This window comes from Aquarana catesbeiana, linkage group LG05, assembly GCF_042186555.1.
Source record: "Aquarana catesbeiana isolate 2022-GZ linkage group LG05, ASM4218655v1, whole genome shotgun sequence".
Lineage (NCBI taxonomy): Eukaryota > Metazoa > Chordata > Amphibia > Anura > Ranidae > Aquarana > Aquarana catesbeiana.
Genome location: NC_133328.1, coordinates 521,479,268 through 521,501,406, shown reverse-complemented (window position 1 = coordinate 521,501,406; position 22,139 = coordinate 521,479,268). Strand labels below are relative to the sequence as shown.

The 22,139-nt window shown below is 40.5% G+C and overlaps 1 protein-coding gene across 3 annotated transcripts in view; it reads right to left on the bottom strand.

The window, feature by feature from the left end:
* Positions 1-22,139, bottom strand: part of CLVS1 (clavesin 1) — a 181,106-nt gene that overhangs the window by 136,569 nt on the left and 22,398 nt on the right. For all 3 annotated transcript variants that reach the window (XM_073631695.1, XM_073631697.1, XM_073631696.1), the window contains one exon: positions 5,834-6,333. In XM_073631695.1, coding sequence (XP_073487796.1) covers positions 5,834-6,222 — 389 coding nt within the window. In that variant the 5' untranslated portion in view covers positions 6,223-6,333. The remainder of the gene's footprint in view (positions 1-5,833; positions 6,334-22,139) is intronic.

Here is a 22,139-nt window from a genome sequence, read left to right as displayed (position 1 = left end):
CTGAGCTATTGGGTTTTGACACACATTGGCTCAGAACGCTGATCAGAATGCCGATCAGCAGACCATTTTCAATCATACTCCTTCGGCAGAAACTGGCCAAATGGGCGGCTTCTGTCAGACTGGCTACTGAACTCACGGAATGTTCTATAGAACCCGCCGATACTGCCCGATATTCGGCCCGTGTGTACGGCTCTTAGGTTTCTCTTTTTATACCCTATCATGTTACTGATCTGTTTGCCAATTAACCTAATCAGTTGCAAAATGTTTTTCCAGCTCTTCCTTGTTAGTACCATTTACCTTGCCAGTTTTGTGATGCCATGTCCCAACCTTTTTGAGACGTGGTACTGCCATCAATTTCAAACTTTCCTTATTTTTTATTTAAATTATACATTTTATCAGTTTTATACATTTGATATGCTTCCTATCTTCTATTTTGACTAAAATATGGGTTTATGAGATTTGCAAATCATTGCATTCTGCTAGGAATGCATTAAGGTAAAAAAAAATTTAATTTTAATTATTATAAGTCTGAACTAAAAGGTGAGTCTGATTCCAGAGAAATTCACCTTGCTGCACTTGATTTATAAAGGATAACAAGTTGCAATATGAAGATTGCAGATTATTGTTTTAAATCACAATAATTTCAAGTAATCTGTGTTGGTTGAACTGGATGGACTTGTGTCCACCAGATTAACTATATAACTATGTAATATCACAAACTTTTTTGCATTATGCACTTTATTATTATCATCATTATTTTTGTTTCTTTGCACAGACTGGCATTAGTTTACACAAGCATATTTATAGTGTTGATATGTACAGTACACTAGAGTGATTTATATCATAGTATCATCATAGCTAGTGGATGCTCTATATAGTTAGTACCGCCCTTCTTCATGGTTTAGCCCCCATTCATCACATGCACTGCACTCTGCTGGAGTTAAACGCACTATGTTGTTTTTGACCTATCTGATGTTCATCTGTTGTGATCTGCGTATATTTTGGGTTAAAGCTTTCTATGTTCTGCAAAATGTCATTTGGATCACATCACTGTCTGCCAAGCTGCTTAGACTGTAAGTTAAGCTCACATAACTGGATCAGTTATAGAGATCCTTTTTTTGGTTACTTAGATTGTGGAAGCAGAACAATTTACACTAACATGTGTCATAAGTTTATTGCTCTGTTACTAATTGATCGATAGTGTGAGTGGGGGAGATTTATTGTAATTTCCTATACTATTTATGTGTTTAGAGCACTGCACTTTATTTTATTTCATAACATAAGACATGCTTTTTGCCAGTAACTACCCAGCAACCACAGGCAGGCACATTAACACAAAAAATACCCACCTAAGGACCTCATAATAACTAGGCAGAAACATCATAATGAAAAATGTCTAAAAAAGTAAAAGAAATTAACCAGCAGGCATTATCGGGATTACAAATTCTTATAATATAAAGACTACAGCTGAGGAAAGATTTACAGAATTATATTAAACTATTTAAGACCAGATGATGCCATTGCTACGTATAGGCTAAGGTTCAGGTCTTTATTATTACAGATTTTGGTTAAGGTCACAAAGGCGCCTTGATATGCTGCACTCTCTTTGATAGGACAATGGACAATGTCAGCTGCCACTCCACAACCCAATCACCAGCAGTTGATCATAGGGACAAATGGTGATTGAACTCCTTCTGCTACACAATTGTGTAGGAGAGCAATTAGCTTCAAGAAAGGCTGTGTGTAACGTCACTGTTCTTCTCTCCTAGAATGGAGAACAGCAGTCCCCCAATAAAATCTCTGCTAAGCTGCTGCAATGTGGGGGGAAGGGGAGACACGGTTTTGTTTCGACTTAAAAAAAAGCCCAGCATGTAAGTAATCTCTTACTCTGAGGCTACACTGACACCTCTGCATTTTCATGCAGAGCATTTCAAGCATTTTTCTGCGTTACCATTCATCTCTACAGACGGTTTGTTTTGCTGGAAATCAAACCAAAAATACAGCAAGCAGCACAATTAAACACAGAGGTGTGATGTAGCCTAAAGCTGGCTATCATGCATAATGCTATTTGTATTAGAGATGCTAATTGTCGTCATCTTTACTGATATTCTGCTACATTGGGCTGCTAATAAAAGTGTAATTAAACATGCACTTGTGCATGATAAGAGAGAGATTCTGAAGCACTCTTTTTGATGCTATTCATTCAGATGGTCAAAGCTCCCAACTGTCCTGATTTGAAGTGATTGTCCCTCTTTTGAAACCAAATCCCTCAGTCCTTATTTCCTCCTCATTTGTCCCTTTTTTTTTGGTCTCATGTACTGACTTCTCCATTACAGTACACTGTACATTCACCCAGTAAATGATTTGTATAAGATTAGATTTGCCACGCTAACAATCAATAAAATGTAATGTGGCAACATATGAAAAAAAAATTAATAAATTGAGTCCCATGTGATAAAACAGTCCATTATAACACAACATAAAAGTTCCAAATGTGAAGGTTCCAATTTTTTTTTATACACCCAGCAAGTGCGTCCAATATGTGAGTATAGATGACAAGCCAAAAGGTGAATCACCCAAGTGGGCCTCCACCATAAGGTAAAAAGTGGCTTCTTACCAGAAATTATTGACTTTTAATCAGAAAGAGTCATGAGCGCTGTATGAATTAAATATCACTTGCGATGGAAACCGTTCACTCCTTTCCTCCTCTCTGGTTAGAGCGATATCCCAAGTAATGGTGGGAATTGCTCCATCATATCATGCAGAGAAAATGAATCAAAGATATCCACATAGTGTGAAACTGTATTGTAAATTTATTAAAAGCAAGGAAGTACTAATTACTCACAATGTTAATCCTAAAAACAAGCATGTATGTAAAAATACTGGTTCCAGGATTCAATCCAACCACCTCGTGGTTTCAGCATGCGTAGTGACGTCACATTCGTGAACTCCGCCCTATGCGTTTCATCACAACTGATGTAAATCGGGGGTATCTATATTAATGTATTTGCTTTATGAAAACCCAAAACAAAGGAAAAGTAGTGCAAAAAACTCTTGTTGGTTTAAATCCTAACTCCAGCTTTGCGATATCTTTAAATAGTTTGTTTGGGTCAGGCTGGCCTGGATAAACTTTTTCCTTTATTAATACATACTTACAGCTACATACAGTACACAACGCTGTGTTGTGATAGTGGTCTATGGGCTTCCCTTCCCATTCCTGTGTCAAAATTGAGTCACAGGAAGCATTGTACTTTTATGAATGAATACAAAGCTTACTCTGATTGGCGGAGAGGCAAGTGCATGGTGTCACAATCTCTATCTCCGCCATTTGAAGGAAGCCTTGTATTTGTTCATAAAATACAAAGCTTCCTGTGAATGGCTGAGCAGCAATTGGCCTGATTTGATTTTTGTTCCAGTAGCAAATGGGAAGACCCTCTAACATTTTATACAGTGCTAACAGTGTGAAAATGTATTAGAAAATTGTTTATTTGGGCCAATTGGAGCAAAGTTGGCGATATGCTTTAATCAATCATTTTTTGTGTATCAATTTTTCATGGTCTGCATCACAGGGCTGTGTCATTTTCCTACATACTTTATACTAAAATGGTTTCCTTTTTCTTATATCAAAAGTTTGGGATGTATGGGTGTTTTTATCTATGTTGCAAAATATTCTAGAGTGAAAAATACCCATACAGTATGATAAAAAACTGATCATGCTTTATTGTGGTGTGCAAGGAACCTGTTGGAATTAAGCACAAATGCACTACTGAGAGGTTCACTTCAGAACTTCTTTCTTCCTGTTCATGTCTAGGGATATTTTTTGCTGGTGCATTTTTCCTGCTTTCGCATTCTCATAGACCTTAATGCAGAAAAAAAGCAGTTTTAAAGTGAACAAAAGCCCAAAGACATTGGCCCTAGAGGTACTTGTAGGGGCACCCCACACACTGAGTTCTACCAGCACACATGTTGTCACTTCGGTGATGCAAAGACCCTCCTGAATCATTTAGGTCTGTTACTTGATACTATAGCCCAGTAATGCCGCGTGCACACGAGTGGACTTTACGGCAGGCGTTGTCCGGCGGACTTTGACGGACTTTACGACGGACTTTCCGAATGAACAGACTTGCCTACACACGATCAACCAAAGTCCGACGGATTAGTACGTGATGACATACGACCGGACTAAAACAAGGAAGTTCATAGCCAGTAGCCAATAGCTGCCCTAGCGTCGGTTTTTGTCCGTCGAACTAGCATACAGAAGAGCAGACTTTTCGAGTCCGTCGGAAAGATTTGAAACATGTTTCATTTCTAGGTCCGTCGAACTTTTGGGGAAAAAAAGTCCGCTGGAGCCCACACACGATCGAATTGTCCAACGGACTCCGGTCCTCCGGATCAAGTCTGCCGTAAAGTCCGCTCGTGGCATAAGTGTTGGAAGAACAACAGCATAGTAGCTTTATATACTGTAAACTATACATGTGCATTATACATGTCTATACCAGCAGGTGGCGTTGCAGTATTATAGTGTGTATCCATGATATGGTGAAATGGGAGGAAGTACTGTTTTTCCTCTGTGTATACTTCTTTGTTATTCAGTTCCTTTTCCTGTCATCATAATGAAAACACATGTTCCCATATTTCTCCATAAAAGCAAAGCTATTGCTGCAAACAAGAAGCTTCCAGCACATCATTTCAATACTCTGCACAATAGTAAGCAAGCAGTATATCTGTGATACAGGATAGGAGGAGGGATACTGTCAACCATTATGCTATATGAGGCAGGTGCCAAGTGAGCAATTGCTGCATATAATGTGATCAGCTCCCAAACCTCCCAGGAATGCAACTGTTACAGGAATAATTCGCATTTAATAAAGCCAGGATTCAGTAAGAATTTTCAAACCCAAGCCACAACATTTGAGTCATTTAATATTAGCATTCAATAATGACTCATGGATTCATTATTGGTAAGCAAAGCCACTTAGCAAAAATACCGGGCATAGTATTATACTATATCACTTAGCCATTGAAACAGAACATGCAACTATTAAATACAGTCAGGTCCATAAATATTGGGACATCTACACAATTCTAATCTTTTTGGCTCTATACACTACCACAATGGATTTCAAATGAAATGAACAAGATGTGCTTTAACTGCAAACTTTCATTTCAAATCCATTGTGGTGGTGTATAGAGCCAAAAAGTCAGGAAATTACCAAAAAATCATTATGTTTTTTACATATAAATTATTGAATTTAACGAGTGCTCTGTAGTTTCTATACAGCAGCACTCAAACTAGGAGTGAGAGAGGCATCTCAATTCATTGTACAATGCTGACCATCTAATACCAAGAATATGCTTAAAGGAAGAGCAAACAGAGTAGTGATCTTATTAGTGTCCTTCTGTTTCTATCAATTCCAATTAAAGGCTGGGACAGGTCCCGAGCCAAGCTGTATTGCTGAGGTACAGTACAGTCTGCAGAGAGGTTTCAAAGAGTGCAGGATCTCTCTTTGCTCTCCTATTGGTTTCCCAGATCAGAAAACTAGCTTAACAGAGTTACAAATTATCAGAAGGATTAACAGTCCCCATATATGAATGTTAACTGTGCTATTTTCAATTTGACTTGAGGGCTGGTAAAGGTAGCACAATTTGCTATAGGCCCCAATGTTACAGGCGGATACTTGCAAATTATTAGCAGCTTGTCAACTTGTTTTAATGTTTTTTTAAGTTAATGTATATATCAGGAACATATCCCTACTGACTTGTTATCAATATTTGCCATCTGACCTTTAACAAATAAATTAGAAGAAAATATTTAAACACTATCTACATTTACCTACTCTGGTCCCAGTTGGCTGCAAAAAGTAGAAGAATCTTCCGTCCATAGTGGTCACGAGTGTCAAGCACACCTGGAAAGCCATCCATAAGAGCTCTTTTAATCCCGGGATCATCTGCTTTAAGGTTTTTGAACATGTCCAAGTTAAGTTGGCGATACTGGAAATACTGGGCGAGAAGTCGGAATGCTTCCATCTGGTTGAACTTCCTAGCTCTTAAAAACCTTAAGATGAATGCATCATCTGTCCGTAGAAAACCAATATCTGGTCTAGTGATTATCATGTCTCTAACCTGTTGGATATCCTGATGTAAAGTGTCTGGATTCTCATTTAATTCCAATCGGGCTTTTTCTATCGTCTCTTGACTGAATCCAGCTTGTAAGTGAGTCATCTTTATAACCTGTAGCTTTTTTGATGAGATACAGATCCCATCCAATAAAACGTCTTCAAATTTGGTATTTCAGAAAAGAGGGACCCTTTAAACCTTCCACAGACTGGAACTCTGTAAGGGAAAATAAACAATTTAAGAAAGCAAATACAATGAAAAAACATCATTGAGCTGACCTGAATTATTGAGCTGACCTGAAAAGGAAAAGGACATTGTGCAATGCACTTGTATCCAAAAGCAACCAAGTAGAGTTATTGTAATTTGGCTGTCATGGGTCACTTTTACAACGTTGCTTATTTTAGCACTGTAGCACAGAATAAACCCAAGAAAACAATGATTAAATTATAATGTTCTCAGCTCAGACTTTTGAATTCCTTGAATTGTTGGCAACTGCTAACAGCTCTTTGCAGCATTTCTAATTAAGATATCATTATATATATATATATATATATATATATATATATATATATATATATATACACACACACACACATACATATACATATATTTTTTTTTTAAGGACAGATGCCATACCTAGGTAAAATGTTTAATACATATTAATATATGTAGCATGTATATATGGTGTTTTTTTCATAAATAATAAAATAATATTCTTAGTACCATGCTTACTTAATAATCAGTGCAAAAACTGAATATTTGACACAAAGGTAAGCAAATACGGCAACCACTCAGGCTTTAGATAGCTGAAGTCAGCTCTAAGATATTAAATGGGACTTCTTCCAGTTGTCTGGCTGACAAGCTTATCCCATCCAATGGCTTACTTCTGAGTCACTGACTGGGAACAAGCAGGAAGATTAGTAAAGTAAAAGTGAGTGCAAGACTCCACTGCATACCCTTTCTGGGACAGTGCCCCAGAAGATACTAAAACCATCAGATCAGCCTGACAACTAGGCAAGTAGATTTTTTGAAAGAAGCGGTCAGCAATTGCAGCCACCATATTTCGTCAATAGAGGTTTCCTTTAAAAACAGGATTTAACCATTTTAAGAAAATAGAATCTACGACAAGGCGGTTGGTTAGACAAAGTACAATAATCAAAACAATATCTAATAATCAAATCTATGTATGCAACAATAATGGAAATCCTCCACCAAGAAAAACAATAAACAATCCCAAGGCCGCAGCACAATGCCTCCGCTAAGATATAATAACCACAATAATTAATACGGTATATCAATAGCAACGATAATAGGAACAATGTGTATAGTTATAAACTGACGTTAAATCTGAGAAATGCACTGTCTGTTTGGTTTCTACGGTCGCCAAACTTTGCTTTGTTTCTGTACTCAGTAACGACCCTGTCATTGCTACAGTTTAGTGCACATTATGCTATGACATTATAACATTATATGTAATGCCATTATCTTTTTATGTGCAGTGATGTTACTAGTCCTGCCTCATTTCCTGAATAAGCCCTCAGCAACTGATAGCTACAACTCTGTCATCCAGACACACATTAACCTATTTCTTGGACTGTGGGAATCCATTACAGCTAAATTCAGAAACAATGTAAACTGTACTCAAAATAGACATTGTGTAGAACCCTTGTGGCATCTCAGGGCACTTGTGATGTGCTTGAAGCATGTATAAAAGTGAGCCTGGAAAACACGGTATTGCTAAAAACTGTTTAAAAAATTAAAGTTCAATATGTCTGTTTCTAGATTAGACTAGTGTAGTGCCTTAAAAGCTTGCACTGCAGTCTATTTAGTTGGCCAATAAATAGTATCACCCTAAATCTAAAAGTTCAACAGAAGGCTGTACATGGATGACATCACTCTGCATACTGCCAGAACTGACCTGCTGAAAGTCTCTGCCTAGAAGTACCTCTGGGCAGGGAGAGCAGTGGGGATTTGAAGCTGTGCATGTTGTTCTGGAATGTACTAATGCCATATCTAAACTAGGGTTGAGCTTTGGCATGTTCAGATGTACTTCTGAATCCACATGGCTGAGCCTCCCAAGTAGCTGTCACCTGTAATAGGCCAATCCTTTGCAGCCCAGGCATTTCCTGCTCTGCAAGGGGGATGTAAAAGTACGGCTGCGCGGCAGGGAATGCCTCGGACGCAAATGACTGACCCATAACAGGTGACAGTTTCTTGAATTTCTCAGCCACGTTATTTCAGAAGTGCAACTGAACATGTCCAAGCTCATTTCTCATCCAAACGTCTACTTTTGTTAATGGCTAACACAGTACAAATCTCTGGTGCTAGGGTAGGCTAGGAAATGAAAGAGAGGATTTTAAGCTACACCTACATGTTATATTACACTCTAATACATGAAGTGTATTAGAGTGTATAGTGTATAGTGAATGCAGAACTTCAATGAAAAATCTTTTTTGGTTTTGGGTAGGTTGGACAGAGGAACATCTGTCAGATTTCAGTTTGTAACCCATTTCGGGGAGATTCCCCTACAATTCCTGTTCAGTCATAACAATGTCATGGGGACAGTAAGTAAGGTAAGTAAGGAGAATGTCTAAAGCTGGCCATACATGGGTCAGTTTTTTGTTCAACCAGTGGGTTGAATGAAAAAAAACAACAACCTGATTCCCTCATCTACACATTTGATGAGGATGCAGGAATCCTCCCTGCTGTGTCATTGTATTCGGCAGGGAGACTCCATCCACCATCAGAATACACAGATCAGCACTGCAGCCTATTTCTTGTGGTGCTGATCGAGTGAGAATATACTGACAGGGTGATTGAACAGAAGTTAGTTGGCAGACTGACCTCTGTTCAAAAACAGTGGCCACACACAGATCTAAATTTGGCCAGTCCCTGCTAAACTGGCCACATTTTGATCCAATAATGGCCGGTTTAACAGGGACGCAAGAGTAATTAAAACACTTTAAATAGGGTGGGACTAGGCTGGAACCTTAGTCAGCATTTTGTGGTTGCTTTTGTCCCTCTTGAGCATTTCCTCTTCTGTGACAAAGCTGTCATCATCATTGTAGCAAGGTCCCAGGCCTCCTTTGATCTAATGAGAACCTCCAGTGCCAGGGATAGCTGACATCCTTCTGTATGTAGTGGGTTGTGAGGCATGGTGGGTGCAGAGTAGTTAAAGTTTTTGGGCACCAGACACTTCTTGAATGCAAAAGAAAGTTTATTTCTCGTAACAAACTTTTTTGGGGAGAGAGGGTTAGGGCCAGGACACCCTTGGGTAGTTGCAAGATTAACTGTCAGACTCCAAAACTTAAATAGGAGGGCAGCCATGCAGGGAAAGGCATCCAGCAAGACGCCACATCTGCCTTTAACGGTTCCTAACACAAATGTAACAGTTCCTCCACTTTCACTACAATCACTCCTTGTAGTTCTTCAGCCCACTGAGCTCCCGGTCTCTCACAAGACCCGCTGATTCACTGCCACTGAATCCCTTGAGCTACTCCAATCTTCACGGTGGTATCTTCCTCAAGCATCACCCCCGCTTCTCTGCAGGGTCCCTAGCTTGGCACTCTAGATAGCTCTCAAGCTTCACTGGCCCGCTCGGTCCCTTGACACACAAGGCTGCTCTGCAAGCATCACCTCCGCTGGCTGGGTCCCTGGCTTGATACCCACTGAAGTTTCCCAATTTTTCACTGCCCCGGTTGGTGTGAATGCTGCTCCAGTACTTGCTTCAGTTACTCACTGTGGTCCCTGGTAATTAGGTGGATAATCCCTTACTAGCAACAGCTTCCCCTCTACCTCTGACCACGACAGGTTCTCCGGCCGGCATTTTTGTATACAGCTGTCTAGGCAGGTGTTTAAACTAAAAAGCTAGCATAATTATCTCACTAGTTAATCACTATTTTAAGACTTTTCCAGCCCTAGAAAACTGTTAATATTTTTTAAATGGAAAAACCATCAGAAAACTCTCGTGAGGTATTTGAGTTTAACCCCCTAAATACCAGCATGATTCCTAATTTTTCAAAAAATTGTGGCAAAAAAATTAGATCACCTTGGGGTGTCTATTTTCTCATAATGGGTCATTTTGGGTGTGTTTGTATTATTCTGGCATTTTTATTTGATAGATTTTATAACAAAAAGTAGAACAAGCTTTTCTTTTTTTCCCAACATTTTTGGCCTTGTTACCTTTAATTAAACAGTATGAAGTAAAAAAATACATATGAGGTAGACAAATAACAAAAGAAAGCTATATCTGTCTAATATATACATATATATATATATATATATATATATATATATATATATATATATATATATATATATATATATATATATATATATATTCATTTGGGTACAGTGTGGCATAACCAAGTAAATATCAAACTATCACAGCACTTAAAACTGAAATGGCCTGATAATGAAGGGGTATATACACTTATACACTGCTCAAAAAAATGAAAGGAACTCTTTGAAAACACATCAGATCTCAATGGGGAAAAATATCATGCTAGATATTTATAATGATATGGACTGGGTAATGTGCTAGGAATGAAAAGATGCCACATTGTGTGATGGAAATGAAAATTATCAACCTACAGTGGGCTAAATTCAAAGACACCCCGGAAATCAAAGTGAAAAAACTATGCAGCAAACTAGTCCATTTTGCTGAAATTTCATTGCAGCAACTCAAAATGTTACTCAGTAGTCTGTAGGGCCCCCACGTGCTTGTAAGTATGCCTGACATTGTTGGGGCATGCTCCTAATGAGACGACGGATGGTGTCTTGGGGTATTTCCTTCCAGATCTGGACCAGGGCATCACTGAGCTCCTGAACAAACTGAGGTGCAACCTGGCGCCATCAGATGGACCGAAACATAATGTCCCAAAGGTGTTCTATTGGATTTAGATCAGGCGAGCGTATAGGCCATTCAATGGTATCAATTCCTTCATTCTCTAGGAACTGGCTGCATTCTCGTACAACATGAGGCCGGGCATTGTCATGCACCAGGAAGAACCCAGGACCCACTACACCAGCTTAGGGTCTGACAATGTATCCAAAAAATTTCATCCCGATACCTAATGGCAGTCAGGTTGCCATTGCCTAGCCTGTAAAGGTCTGTGCGTCCCTCCATGGATATGCCTCCCCAGACCATCACTGACCCACCACCATACTGGTCATGCTGAACAATGTTACAGGCAGCATAACATTCTCCATGGCTTCTCCAGACCCCTTCACATCTGTCACATGTGCTCAGGGTGAACCTGCTCTCATCTGTGAAGAGCACAGGGCTGGATGTGTCAACATTCAGTAGCTGGCAGGGGAGATTCATTGTTTCTCACTGTTTAGCTTGGGTTGAGATATCTTTTAACATTTTGGTGTTCAATGGCAAATGCCAATCAAGTCCCACGGTGCCAGGCAGTGAGCACAGGGCCCACTAGAGGACATTGGGCTCCAGGCAAACCTCATGAAGTCTGTTTCTGAGTGTTTGGTCAGAAACATTCTCACCAGCGGCCTGCTGGAGGTAATTTTGTAGGGCTCTGGCAGTGCTCATCCTGTTCCTCCTTGCATAAAGGAGCAAATACCAGTCCTGTTGATTGGTTAAGGCCCTTCTATGGCCCTGTCCAGCTCTCCTAGAGTAACTGCCTGTCTCCTGGAATCTCCTCCATGCTCTTGAGACCTTTTGGCAATGGCACGTTGTCAGGAACCATGAATCAGACTGAGACAGAAGTGCAGTAAAAATCACACTATTTAATAAAATGGTATAAACAGAGCAAACGTAGTCAAAACATAGCCAGAGTTTGGTAACCAGGAAGAGTAGTCAGAACAAGCCAGAGAAACAGAAGTCCAGAGATCAGCGAAGTCAGGTGCAGCAAACAGGATCAGGAGCCAGAAGGGCACTAACTCCAGTCTCAGATGCATCAATCTCAAGGATGAAAGGTGACTGTCAGGGTAATAGCCGTAGGACGGGTAAATCTGCCAGTATCCATCATGGTTGCACCAGGCAAATCTCTGTGCGCATGCGCGCACATAGGTGCAAAACGACAGGCGCACGCAGGTGCGCAACAGCGGGAACGGGCGTGCGCGCATCATAGTAATCATTGGCGCCCTTTTGCCTATTTAAGCCTGCTGCTGGTACACGCTGGTTGCTGGATTATCATCAGCTTCCTGTGTTCCTTGTGCCTGTCGTGATACCTGTTTCCTGTTACTACTCAGCTTGCCTGACTACTCCTGCGTTCCGCCTGCATTGACCCCGGCTTGGACCTGACTATTCTTCTGCTCCGCATCTGTACCTTGATCGTCCTCCTGTGTTTGACCCCCGGCTCAGCTACCTTCTCCGTTCCTGATTATCCTGCTGTACCTTACCTCGGACTGATTCCTGTGTTGACCATTGACCATTGGCCTGGCTCTGACTCCGCTCCTGGTTGCTCCACGGCTCCATACCTGGAATCTCTCCTTGAACGGTTGCCCTTTAACCTTACCAGCGCACCCCAGCAGCTCCCTGCTATCAGCTACTTAGCAACAGCACCCTGGCAACCCGTGCACCTTTGGGCACCGTATTCCCTGTCTCACTCCCAGGGTTACGCTGCACTTAGCCACAAGGGACGCCTCCTCTGCAATCCGGCCTCACATCCAGGACTCTGACAGTGCCGTAGGATCAGGTTGTACCAGCACAGGAACAGAAAAAAGGCAGCATTGAGACTCTCAAAGGCATTAATCGAATTAGGAGACCAATTCCGTGGGTTACCGTCCTTTCTGGTTATATCAGTCGGGGGTTTGATCACAGACGATAAGTTATGATAATAATTGGCAAAGGCAAGAAAACGTGGCAGTGGACATAAACCTATGGGTCGGGGCCACTGTAGAACTGCTAAAAGTTTCTCTGGGTCCATCGAAAAACCAGCAGTGGAAATTACATAACCCAGGAATTTAACCTGTTCACAATAAAACTCACACTTCTCCAATTTACAATGCAGGTTATTATCTCTCAGCCTCTGAAGCACATGACAGACATCTGTGTGGTGGCTCTCTAGGGAATTGAAAAATATGAGGATATCGTCGAGATAAACCACCACACATAGCTGCAACAAATCTCAGAGGACGTTGTTACTAAATTCCTGGAAAACTGCCGAAGTTGCAAAGACCAAATGACATTACAAGGTATTCATAATGGCCAGTTCCGGTATTAAAAACAGTTTTCCATTCGTCGCCCTCCTTGATCCTCACGAGATTGTATGCCCCTCTCAAATCAAGCTTTGTGAAAACCGTTGCTCCCTAGAGGCGGTCAAATAACTCCGTAATCAATGGAATCGGATAAGCAATCAATACAAGGTCTCAGTTCACCACTCTTCTTTTTCACAAAGAAGAAACCAGCACCAGCAGGAGACGAGGATCTACAAATGAACCCTCGAGAAAGTGCGTCGGCAACATACTCCTTCATGGCTTTTTCCTCCGAGATAGACAAAGGGTAAACCCGGCCACAAGGGGGTATGGCAAGGTCAGTTGGGCAATCATATGACCAGTGTGGAGGCAAACTACTGGCTTGACCTTTGTCAAAGACATTGCTAAATTTGTGGTACTCCTCTGGCAGGGAGGAGAGTGAAGAGGTTCACAAGACCTTAGCCACTTCCTGAAAACATGTCTTCCTGCATTGTGGCAACCAGGAAAGAACCTCAGCACGAAACCAATCAAAAGAAGGGTTGTGCCTCTGAAACCAAGGATAACCAATAACCACTGGGAAATGAGGTGAGGAAATTACTTGGAATTGGATTATCTCACGGTGAAGAGCCCCTATGACCATGGTCAATGGAGCAGTTTAATGAGTCACATGGGAAGGCTGTAGAGGTCTCCTATCAATAGCCTCAATGGCAAACGGAGTGGCACAAAGCTGCAGTGGAATCGAGTGCTCAGACACAAAGGCACCATCAATGAACAGGCCTGCAGCCCCAGAGTCAATTAGAGCCTGTATCTCGATGGACGATTCAGACCAAAAACCACACAAAGATTAAGCCATTACATTTTTAAGCCCCACAGCCAGAAGGTAGGCAGTGGGGTGGCAAAGTGGAATGACTCATCACCTGATGAGGCAGAGGCAGCTGGAAAGTGATCTTCTGCCAGGTGAGAGATCCTGCACTGTCAGAACCAGGATATTGGGAACCTGGCAAAAGCATAATAGCATATAGCTTCCCTGAAAGACTCAGCTAGACCCAGCTCTAGTGCGGCGACTTTTTGTCCTTTGGCCTCCAGTTGTTCACACATGTTACCAGCACTACGCTGGACTTCAGTCAGAGGAATGCTGTTGAGGAAAAGCACAGTAGCTGTTTGTGTTCTAAACTGTTTTACTGAAGTAGTAATTTTCAGTTACACTCTCTGAAGTTATAGAGCAGTCATTCTTAACCAGAGTTCTGTGGAACCCTAGGGTTCTTCCAAAGGTCACTAGGGGCTCCTTGAGCTGTGGCTAATTGACCTTCCATCAGATAGTGCCTGCATAGCTCCGGGTCCCACACCACTTGGCAGAGCCAATTGCATGAATCCAATGATCATTTTAGTTGTCTGTAAGGGTGGTATTCTGGACTGCCACTGTAAGGAGGGCATTCTTTTCACTGACCAATAATATAAGGGACACTATTCCCACTGGCCTCTAATGGAAACATTTTAGCAGGGGTTCCCTGTGACCTGATAATTATTCAATTGGTTCCTCTGGGATAAAAAGGTTGAGAAAGGCTGTTATAGAGTCATATAAAAATTATGTTATGCATCCACATACCCTGACTGAGCCACAGAGACATTGCTGTGAAGAGTCCATGCTTGTGCAACTTTCATAATCTAATTAGTGTTACTGCTTGCACATGATTAATAAACTGCAAATTACAGTGACTCCGTCTGCAATGTCTGATTATTTGTCCAATTACCTATTCTGTTAAAAATATATTAGCCACCCTTCTGAATTCTATAAATCTCATGTTGAAGTACTGGCCCCTAAATTACATGAACTCTACCTCGCAGTCTCGAAAGACAGCATTTTCCCGAATTCTATGTCGCGGGCAATTATCATAGTGCTCCCCAAGCCAGGAAAAAAACCTGAGTTGTGCTCTTCCTATCACCCTATAGCTCTATTGAACATGGATACTGAAATCTTAAGTAAAATCTTGGCTACCCGCCTTCATAAGATTATTCTGTCCCTGATCCACAGTGGCCAGTTGGGTTTTATGCCAGGTAAGGATACAGACATTAATCTTTGTAGGTTATTTACTGTATTGACCTCCTCTGCGTCCACATGCCCTACTGGGGTAATTGCTTTGTTGGATGTAAATAAGGCCTTTGATTCAGTGGAATGGCCCTATCTGTGGGAAGTTTTGAGACAATTTGGGTTTGGTTCTTGGATTTTTTCTTGGCTGCAAATCCTTTATGCTAATCCTAAGGCCCAGATACGTATTGGGGAACAACTCTCCCAGGAGATTAGTCTGTATCGTGGTACCCGACAGGGCTGCCCATTGTCCCTGGGCCTACTTGCTTTTGCGATAGAGCCCTTGGCCATCCTACTTCGAGCCACGGAGAAAGTTAGAGGGATAACCGTGGGCCTTTTGGAGAAAAAAGACTCGCTTTATACGGACGATACTCCACTATACCTTCTGATGCCTCCTCATCTTTTTCTGCAGCCCGGGAACTGATTAATATGTTTGGGCATTTTTCTGGCATTAGAATGATTTGGAACAAATCAGTCCTTTTTCCTTGGGTCTCTACCCCCATCTACTCCTCTCCAATGGGTCACTGAATTTTAATATTTAAAATTTAATACTTAAAAGGGAGCTCTCTGCTTACTTACCTCTGAACCTGCAACCAGTGCTGTTCCAACTGACTCAGAAGTGCGCTGTGTGGAAATCCTTGCCCTTAACGCCAGTGGGTAGGGTTAATCTTATAAAAATGACCTTTCTCCCTAATTATTTTTTTTTAGGTGTTCCACCATACCCCAGTACCTATGCCAAAATCATTTTTCCAAAAGCTAGACCAAATTACTGCCTCTTTTATTTGGGCAGGTAGTACCCCTCGGGTAGCTAGGACTACTCTTCAACTGCTCTTACATTTTTTTTTTGGTTTTACTGTATGCATTTATGTTTGGAATTTTTTTACAAGCAATTTAATAAACTTTACTGTTAAATAAAAAGTATGTTAGCCAACAATATAAGGAGTGCTATAAAAGTATTCTCCATATCTGTAAATAAAAATAAAATAAAACTCCTGACATTTGTACATATCTATATCATACACTTAAATCACTTATACCAAAAATACAAAAAATAATTGATGCGTGTGCATTTCTATCTTAGTCAAAAAATTGAATACATACATTTATATGATTATGGTTGCTTGATCTAGGGTCCTTTGTAAGTAAGAGTTCAAGTCAGCACTCAGCTGCACTAAGCTTTGCTATACAAAGACTCCTGAAGATTTGCTTTGCATCTAAGGAAGAATGTGTGTGCTTTACAATGGAGCAGATGTTTCATTGAGAAGAATGTGTGCACATATGCTAATACTCTGTTAGAATATACATAATATCCCCAACTACTTCAGTGCTGTGTATGGAAATTACTATCCTGTGCATAACAACTCAAGCTAGTTTATTGAAAAGTACAATAAAAAGTATTGTTACAGAATTGTGAATAATATGCTACTAGCAAGTGCTGGGGGAGATATCTCAATAACATTGCATATATTTTAATACATTTGTTGTTTTGTACTTGTGTAATGTTTAAATTTATGTGAAGTTGATCTGTATTTCTTTAAGCAAAAGATTCCAACACTGTTACACTGATTTTACACTGTTATATTTTGGTGCAGGAGGGTTGATCTTTGGTACAGAAGATCCCACACAGGTAAGTATGCAAACAAGGTATTAAAGTAGATCCAAACCCAATAAATAAAATGTAAAATATAAGATTTAAAAAATGAATGTTATTTCCGAAGTTTTCATTCATGTGCTTCTTTGTGGAACAAACCAATTTGCAGTGCTCTGGGGAGAAGCTTTATATACATGGTATTTTTGAAAACAAAAGTAGTGGGACAAATGCCAAATGAGAACAAAGTCAGAATAAAAATATAGATAAATTTTATTACACATAAAACATTGTCATAAACACAATATTAAAAACATAGATAAAAAACACAATATTAAAAACATAGATACCGTATTTATCGGCATATAACAAGCACTTTTTTCCCCTGAAAATCAGGGGAAAATCGTGGGTGCATGTTATAGGCCGATCCCCACCAATTTTGTGTGATCGGAGGAGCGATCGTGGCGATTGCCAAGAGTCCTCGGCTTTTCTCGGTGGGACTGTAAGCGGCGCAGAGAAAAGCCGAGGATTCTCGGGTATGTGTATCTCGGCTCCGCCGAGTCCCTGCAGTCTCGGAGCCATATTTGAATTTACACACGGCTGTGTATGTCAGCAGGGATCGCGGCAATCGCACAAGGCTGCACTGGGGCAAGGCTGCACTGGGGCAAAGCTGCACTGGGGCAAGGCTGCACTGGGGCAAAGCTGCACTGGAGCAAAGCTGCACTGGGGCAAGGCTGCACTGGGGAAAGGCTGCACTGGGGCAAGGCTGCACTGACAAGGCTGCACTAACATGGCTGCACTGACAAGGCTGCACCGACATGGCTGCACTGGGGCAAAGCTGCACTGACAAGGCTGCAATGGACACTGGGGCAAGGCTGCACTGACAATTCTGCACTGGGGCAAAGCTGCACTGACAAGGCTGCAATAGACACTGGAGCAAGGCTACACTGACACTGACAAGGCTGCACTGACACTGACAAGGCTGCAGATGGACACCGATAACGCTGCATTGATGGGCATTTTAATGTAAGTTTTTCTTCCTTAAACTTTACTCCTAAAAGTTTTTTTCCTTAAAATTCCCTCCTAAACTTGGGGTGCGTGTTATACGCCAGCGCGTGTTATACGCCGATAAATACAGTAATATGCATAAAGAAACTTTACGATAAATACAAAAATATGTAAATCTGATGGATACATGTACTTGTAAATTGTCTATTTGTTACGTGGGATTCCCCTATTCTTCTGGACCATACATATATTGCAAGTGTGTTATATACAGAGTTTCCTACACAATATCATAAATCATCAAAACAACAGAGGAGAGGAATACAGGATCTGTCTCAGATATTTTGCCAGAGGAGAGGTAGATATGTACCTGCCACAATACCAGCATATGTGATCGTCACCAAGATGCCTGGTTTTCTTGGTATTTTGGATTTATCCCCTCTGTCTTAAATAGATATTGAGATTCACATCGTTCAGCATATTTTGCTATACACCAGATATTTATTTCCCCCTTTTCGGATATTTATGTTTACTTCTGTCCTAATAGGTCCAGACTATATCCTATGGGCCAGTAGGAAAAACATCTGAGACAGATCCTGTATTCCTCTCCTCTGTTGTTTTGTTTATTTATGATATTGAGCAAGAAACTCTGTATATAACACACTTGCAATATATGTATGGTCCTGAAAAAGCACGGAATCCTGCATAACGTGTAGTCCAGTTACAAGTACATGTATCTATCAGATTTACATATTTTTGTATTTATCGCAAAGTTACTTTATGCATATCTATGTTTTTAATATTGGGTTTATAACAATGTTTTATGTGTAATAAAATTTATATAGATTTTTTATTCTGACTTTGTTCTCATTTGGCATATTTAAAGTCTCGCTACTTTTGTTTTAAAAAATACCATATTCATTTATGGGATGATGCCAATGTGAACTTGAGATTGGATTTTATGACATATCCTCTAACTTACAACTTTCTAAGCTTTATACACATATCTATCTGCATGTTTATGTAAGTGCGTTCAACTGAAATTCTTCTTCTCCAGATGGAGGTTACCATCGGTGAAAACAGCATGCCAAATTGAACAGTGGAGCCAAAGATCCAAAGTGCTGCCCATTTAAAACTCCTAAGCCTCTCTACTGATCACTGAGATCACCCATCACATAACTGAGCCAACAGGGTGGCTTGGGGGATGAGGGAGAAATGACTAAGCCTGTCATTTATATGAAGTCAAAATTTACATATTTATTCAGTTGCTTCTATCCCTCATTTTATGACTCTGCAAAAATACAATATTGTAAAAAGAAGTATACGTTTACATTGCAAGACAGTTAATTATGCCTTTGCTGTTTCCCACCCCCCTCCTCCCCAAGTATGCCATATGGCACCAAGTGACTTTCTCTATTGCTATGCATATCAGGGAGTGATGGAAGGTTCTCATCTAATTACGAAGCCAGTAGAGTAATAGAGAAGCAGTACAGGGAGGAAGTAAATAAGAGGGAGATAGGCCTGGGTTGAAGCAAGAATGAAGGCTTAGAACCTCATACCTTCTCTGGGAAAAAGTTACTTGAGATGAAATTTTCTGCTTGCTTCATCTCTAATTATGTTCATCATATGCAAATAAGTGGATAGAATTTGAACTATTTAATCTAGGATTGTTTTTTGATTCATGGGTTGAGATCTATTTATTTGATATTTTTTTTACTATACTTTATTGTGGGTTCCAAATGGTATTTTATAGTCAGCTATATAGCACCAGAAAACAGAGAATGTAAATCTATTACATCGGTCACTGCTACTGAAGATGCCCAGAAGCTAATATCTGAATCATAGACAAAAATACATAGGCTCTGCCAAGTTTGGGTGGAAGAATATTACTATATCTTAGGGGTGGCAGCTAGGGAAAGTTTAAGGGAAACACACACAAATTCACATTTAGATTTAGATTCACAAATAGATTGTATCCTTACTAAAAGCAGGGCCCCAGCACTGTAAAGCAGAGTACTGACTTCTCTGTCATTGTGCTGGTTATCATGGTGGCTTTTTTCAGAATTGATTGGGAAAGGTTGTATTGTATATGGGAAATACAAAAGTACCCTTGACTGCTGTGTTTTCTGGTTGTTAAATATGTTCTGGCTTTATACAGAGTGCACACAGGTTTTATCATTAATTCTTATAGACAGTCAAATTAATTTCACCTTTACCACCTTTTCTTACAATGGAATTGCTGCTAATATGAAGTCCAGGACCTGGCACTATGAAAAACTTTGCATCTGTGCCCACCCTTTCCATGTCAACTTGATGAGCTTCTATGGAGTTCAGAACAGCTAGTGCATGTTGACGTGTGCAGGCCAGTTAGATCCCACACACACATATTTTTGCATCCCCTTTGCACTTTACTATATTGTTAGCTGTGGACACTTATGGACATTGGGACAATTTTTGTTACAATGATTCATTGTGGATTTTTGGACGTTTGGAAAATGTCTTATCTGGATGACATCATCAAACATGTTAAGTAGATCACACATTTGATATAACGTTTGAAATAACAATTGGATGCTACTGCTTGTATACAGGACATAATGTGGATTACGATCTCTACTAGGGATAAGCTGAACACCCCCCCGGTTTGGTTCGAAAGTTTGTGCGAACATTCAAATACCGGTAAAGTCTATGGGACTCAAAGGTGAGTACTCAAAAGTGTGAATTTTAAAGGCTTATATACAAGTTATTGTCCTAAAAAAGGTTTGGGGACCCGGGTCCTGCCCCAGGAGATGTATCAATGCAAAAGAAAGTTTTAAAAATGGCCGTTTTTTCAGGAGCAGGGATTTTAATGATGCTTAAAGTAAAAAAATAAAAGTGAAATATTCCTTTAAATATCATACCTGGGGGATGTCTATAGTATGCCTGTAAAGTGGCGCATGTTTCCCGTGTTTAGAACAGTCCCTGCACAAAATTACATATCTAAAGGAATAAAAGTCATTTAAAACTGCTTGCGGCTGTAATGTAATGTCAGGTCCCGGCAATATGGATGAAAATTATTGAGAAAAACGGCATGGGTAACCCCCCAGCCTATTACCAGGCCCTTTGGATCTTGTATAGATATTAAAGGGAACCCCGCACCCAAATTAAAAAAAGAAAAGGCGTGGGGCCCCCAGGCCCTATATACTCTGAACAGCAGTATACAGGCGGTCCAAACAAGACAGGGACTGTAGGCTTGTTCTTAAGTTGAATCTGTTTGTAATTTGGAACAGGTACATTTTTTAAGTGTAGCTCCAGCCAAAAAATCTATTTTTAAGCTTTTTGGATAACATAGGGAAGGGTTATCATCACCCCTGTAACATTTGTTTTGCTGTCTGTGCCCCTTTTCAGAAGATTTCACCTCACTTTCTGTCCCAATGACAATTGGATTTTGAAAATTTTTAGGGAAACAAGGATTGGTGATAATAAAGCACCAGTGGAGACACCTTTTTCCCATATTAACTCTTACAGGAGAGAATTTCCCTTCCCAGGGGTAGATTTCCTCTCACTTCCTGTTGTCTCCCCCTGTTTGTAAGTAGGAATCGTTTGTAAGTCGGATGTTTGAAAGTAGGGGACCGCCTGTATATACTATACGGCCTGCCTTATATACTCTGCAGAAATTTGGGCCTTAGGTGTTGGTGGTACCAGAACACTGTAAGCCCTCACAGTTACTCTTGGTGGGCGCTGGAACGGGCCCTGCTGTGAAATATTATATCAAGAATTGTAATTACATGCCCCTGTTGAACAGGGTCAGAAAAATTGGGCCTTTGGTGGTGGTGTTGCCACAACACTACAAGCCCTCACAGTTATTCCTGGTGGGCGCTGGAACAGGCCCTGCTATGAAATATTATATCAAGAATTGTAATTACATGCCCCTGTTGAACAGGGTCAGAAAAATTGGGCCTTTGGTGGTGGTGTGGTGGTGTTGCCACAACACTGTAAGCCTTCATAGTTACTTTTGATGGGCGCAGGAACGGGCCCTGCTGTGAAATATTAAATCAAAAATTGTAATTACATGCCCCTGTTAAACAGGGGCAGAAAAATTGGGCCTTAGGCACTGGTGCTACAACACTACAACCCCTCACAAATACTCTAGTTGAGCGCAGGAACGAGCCCTGCTGCAAAATATTACAGAAAAAATTGTAATTACAT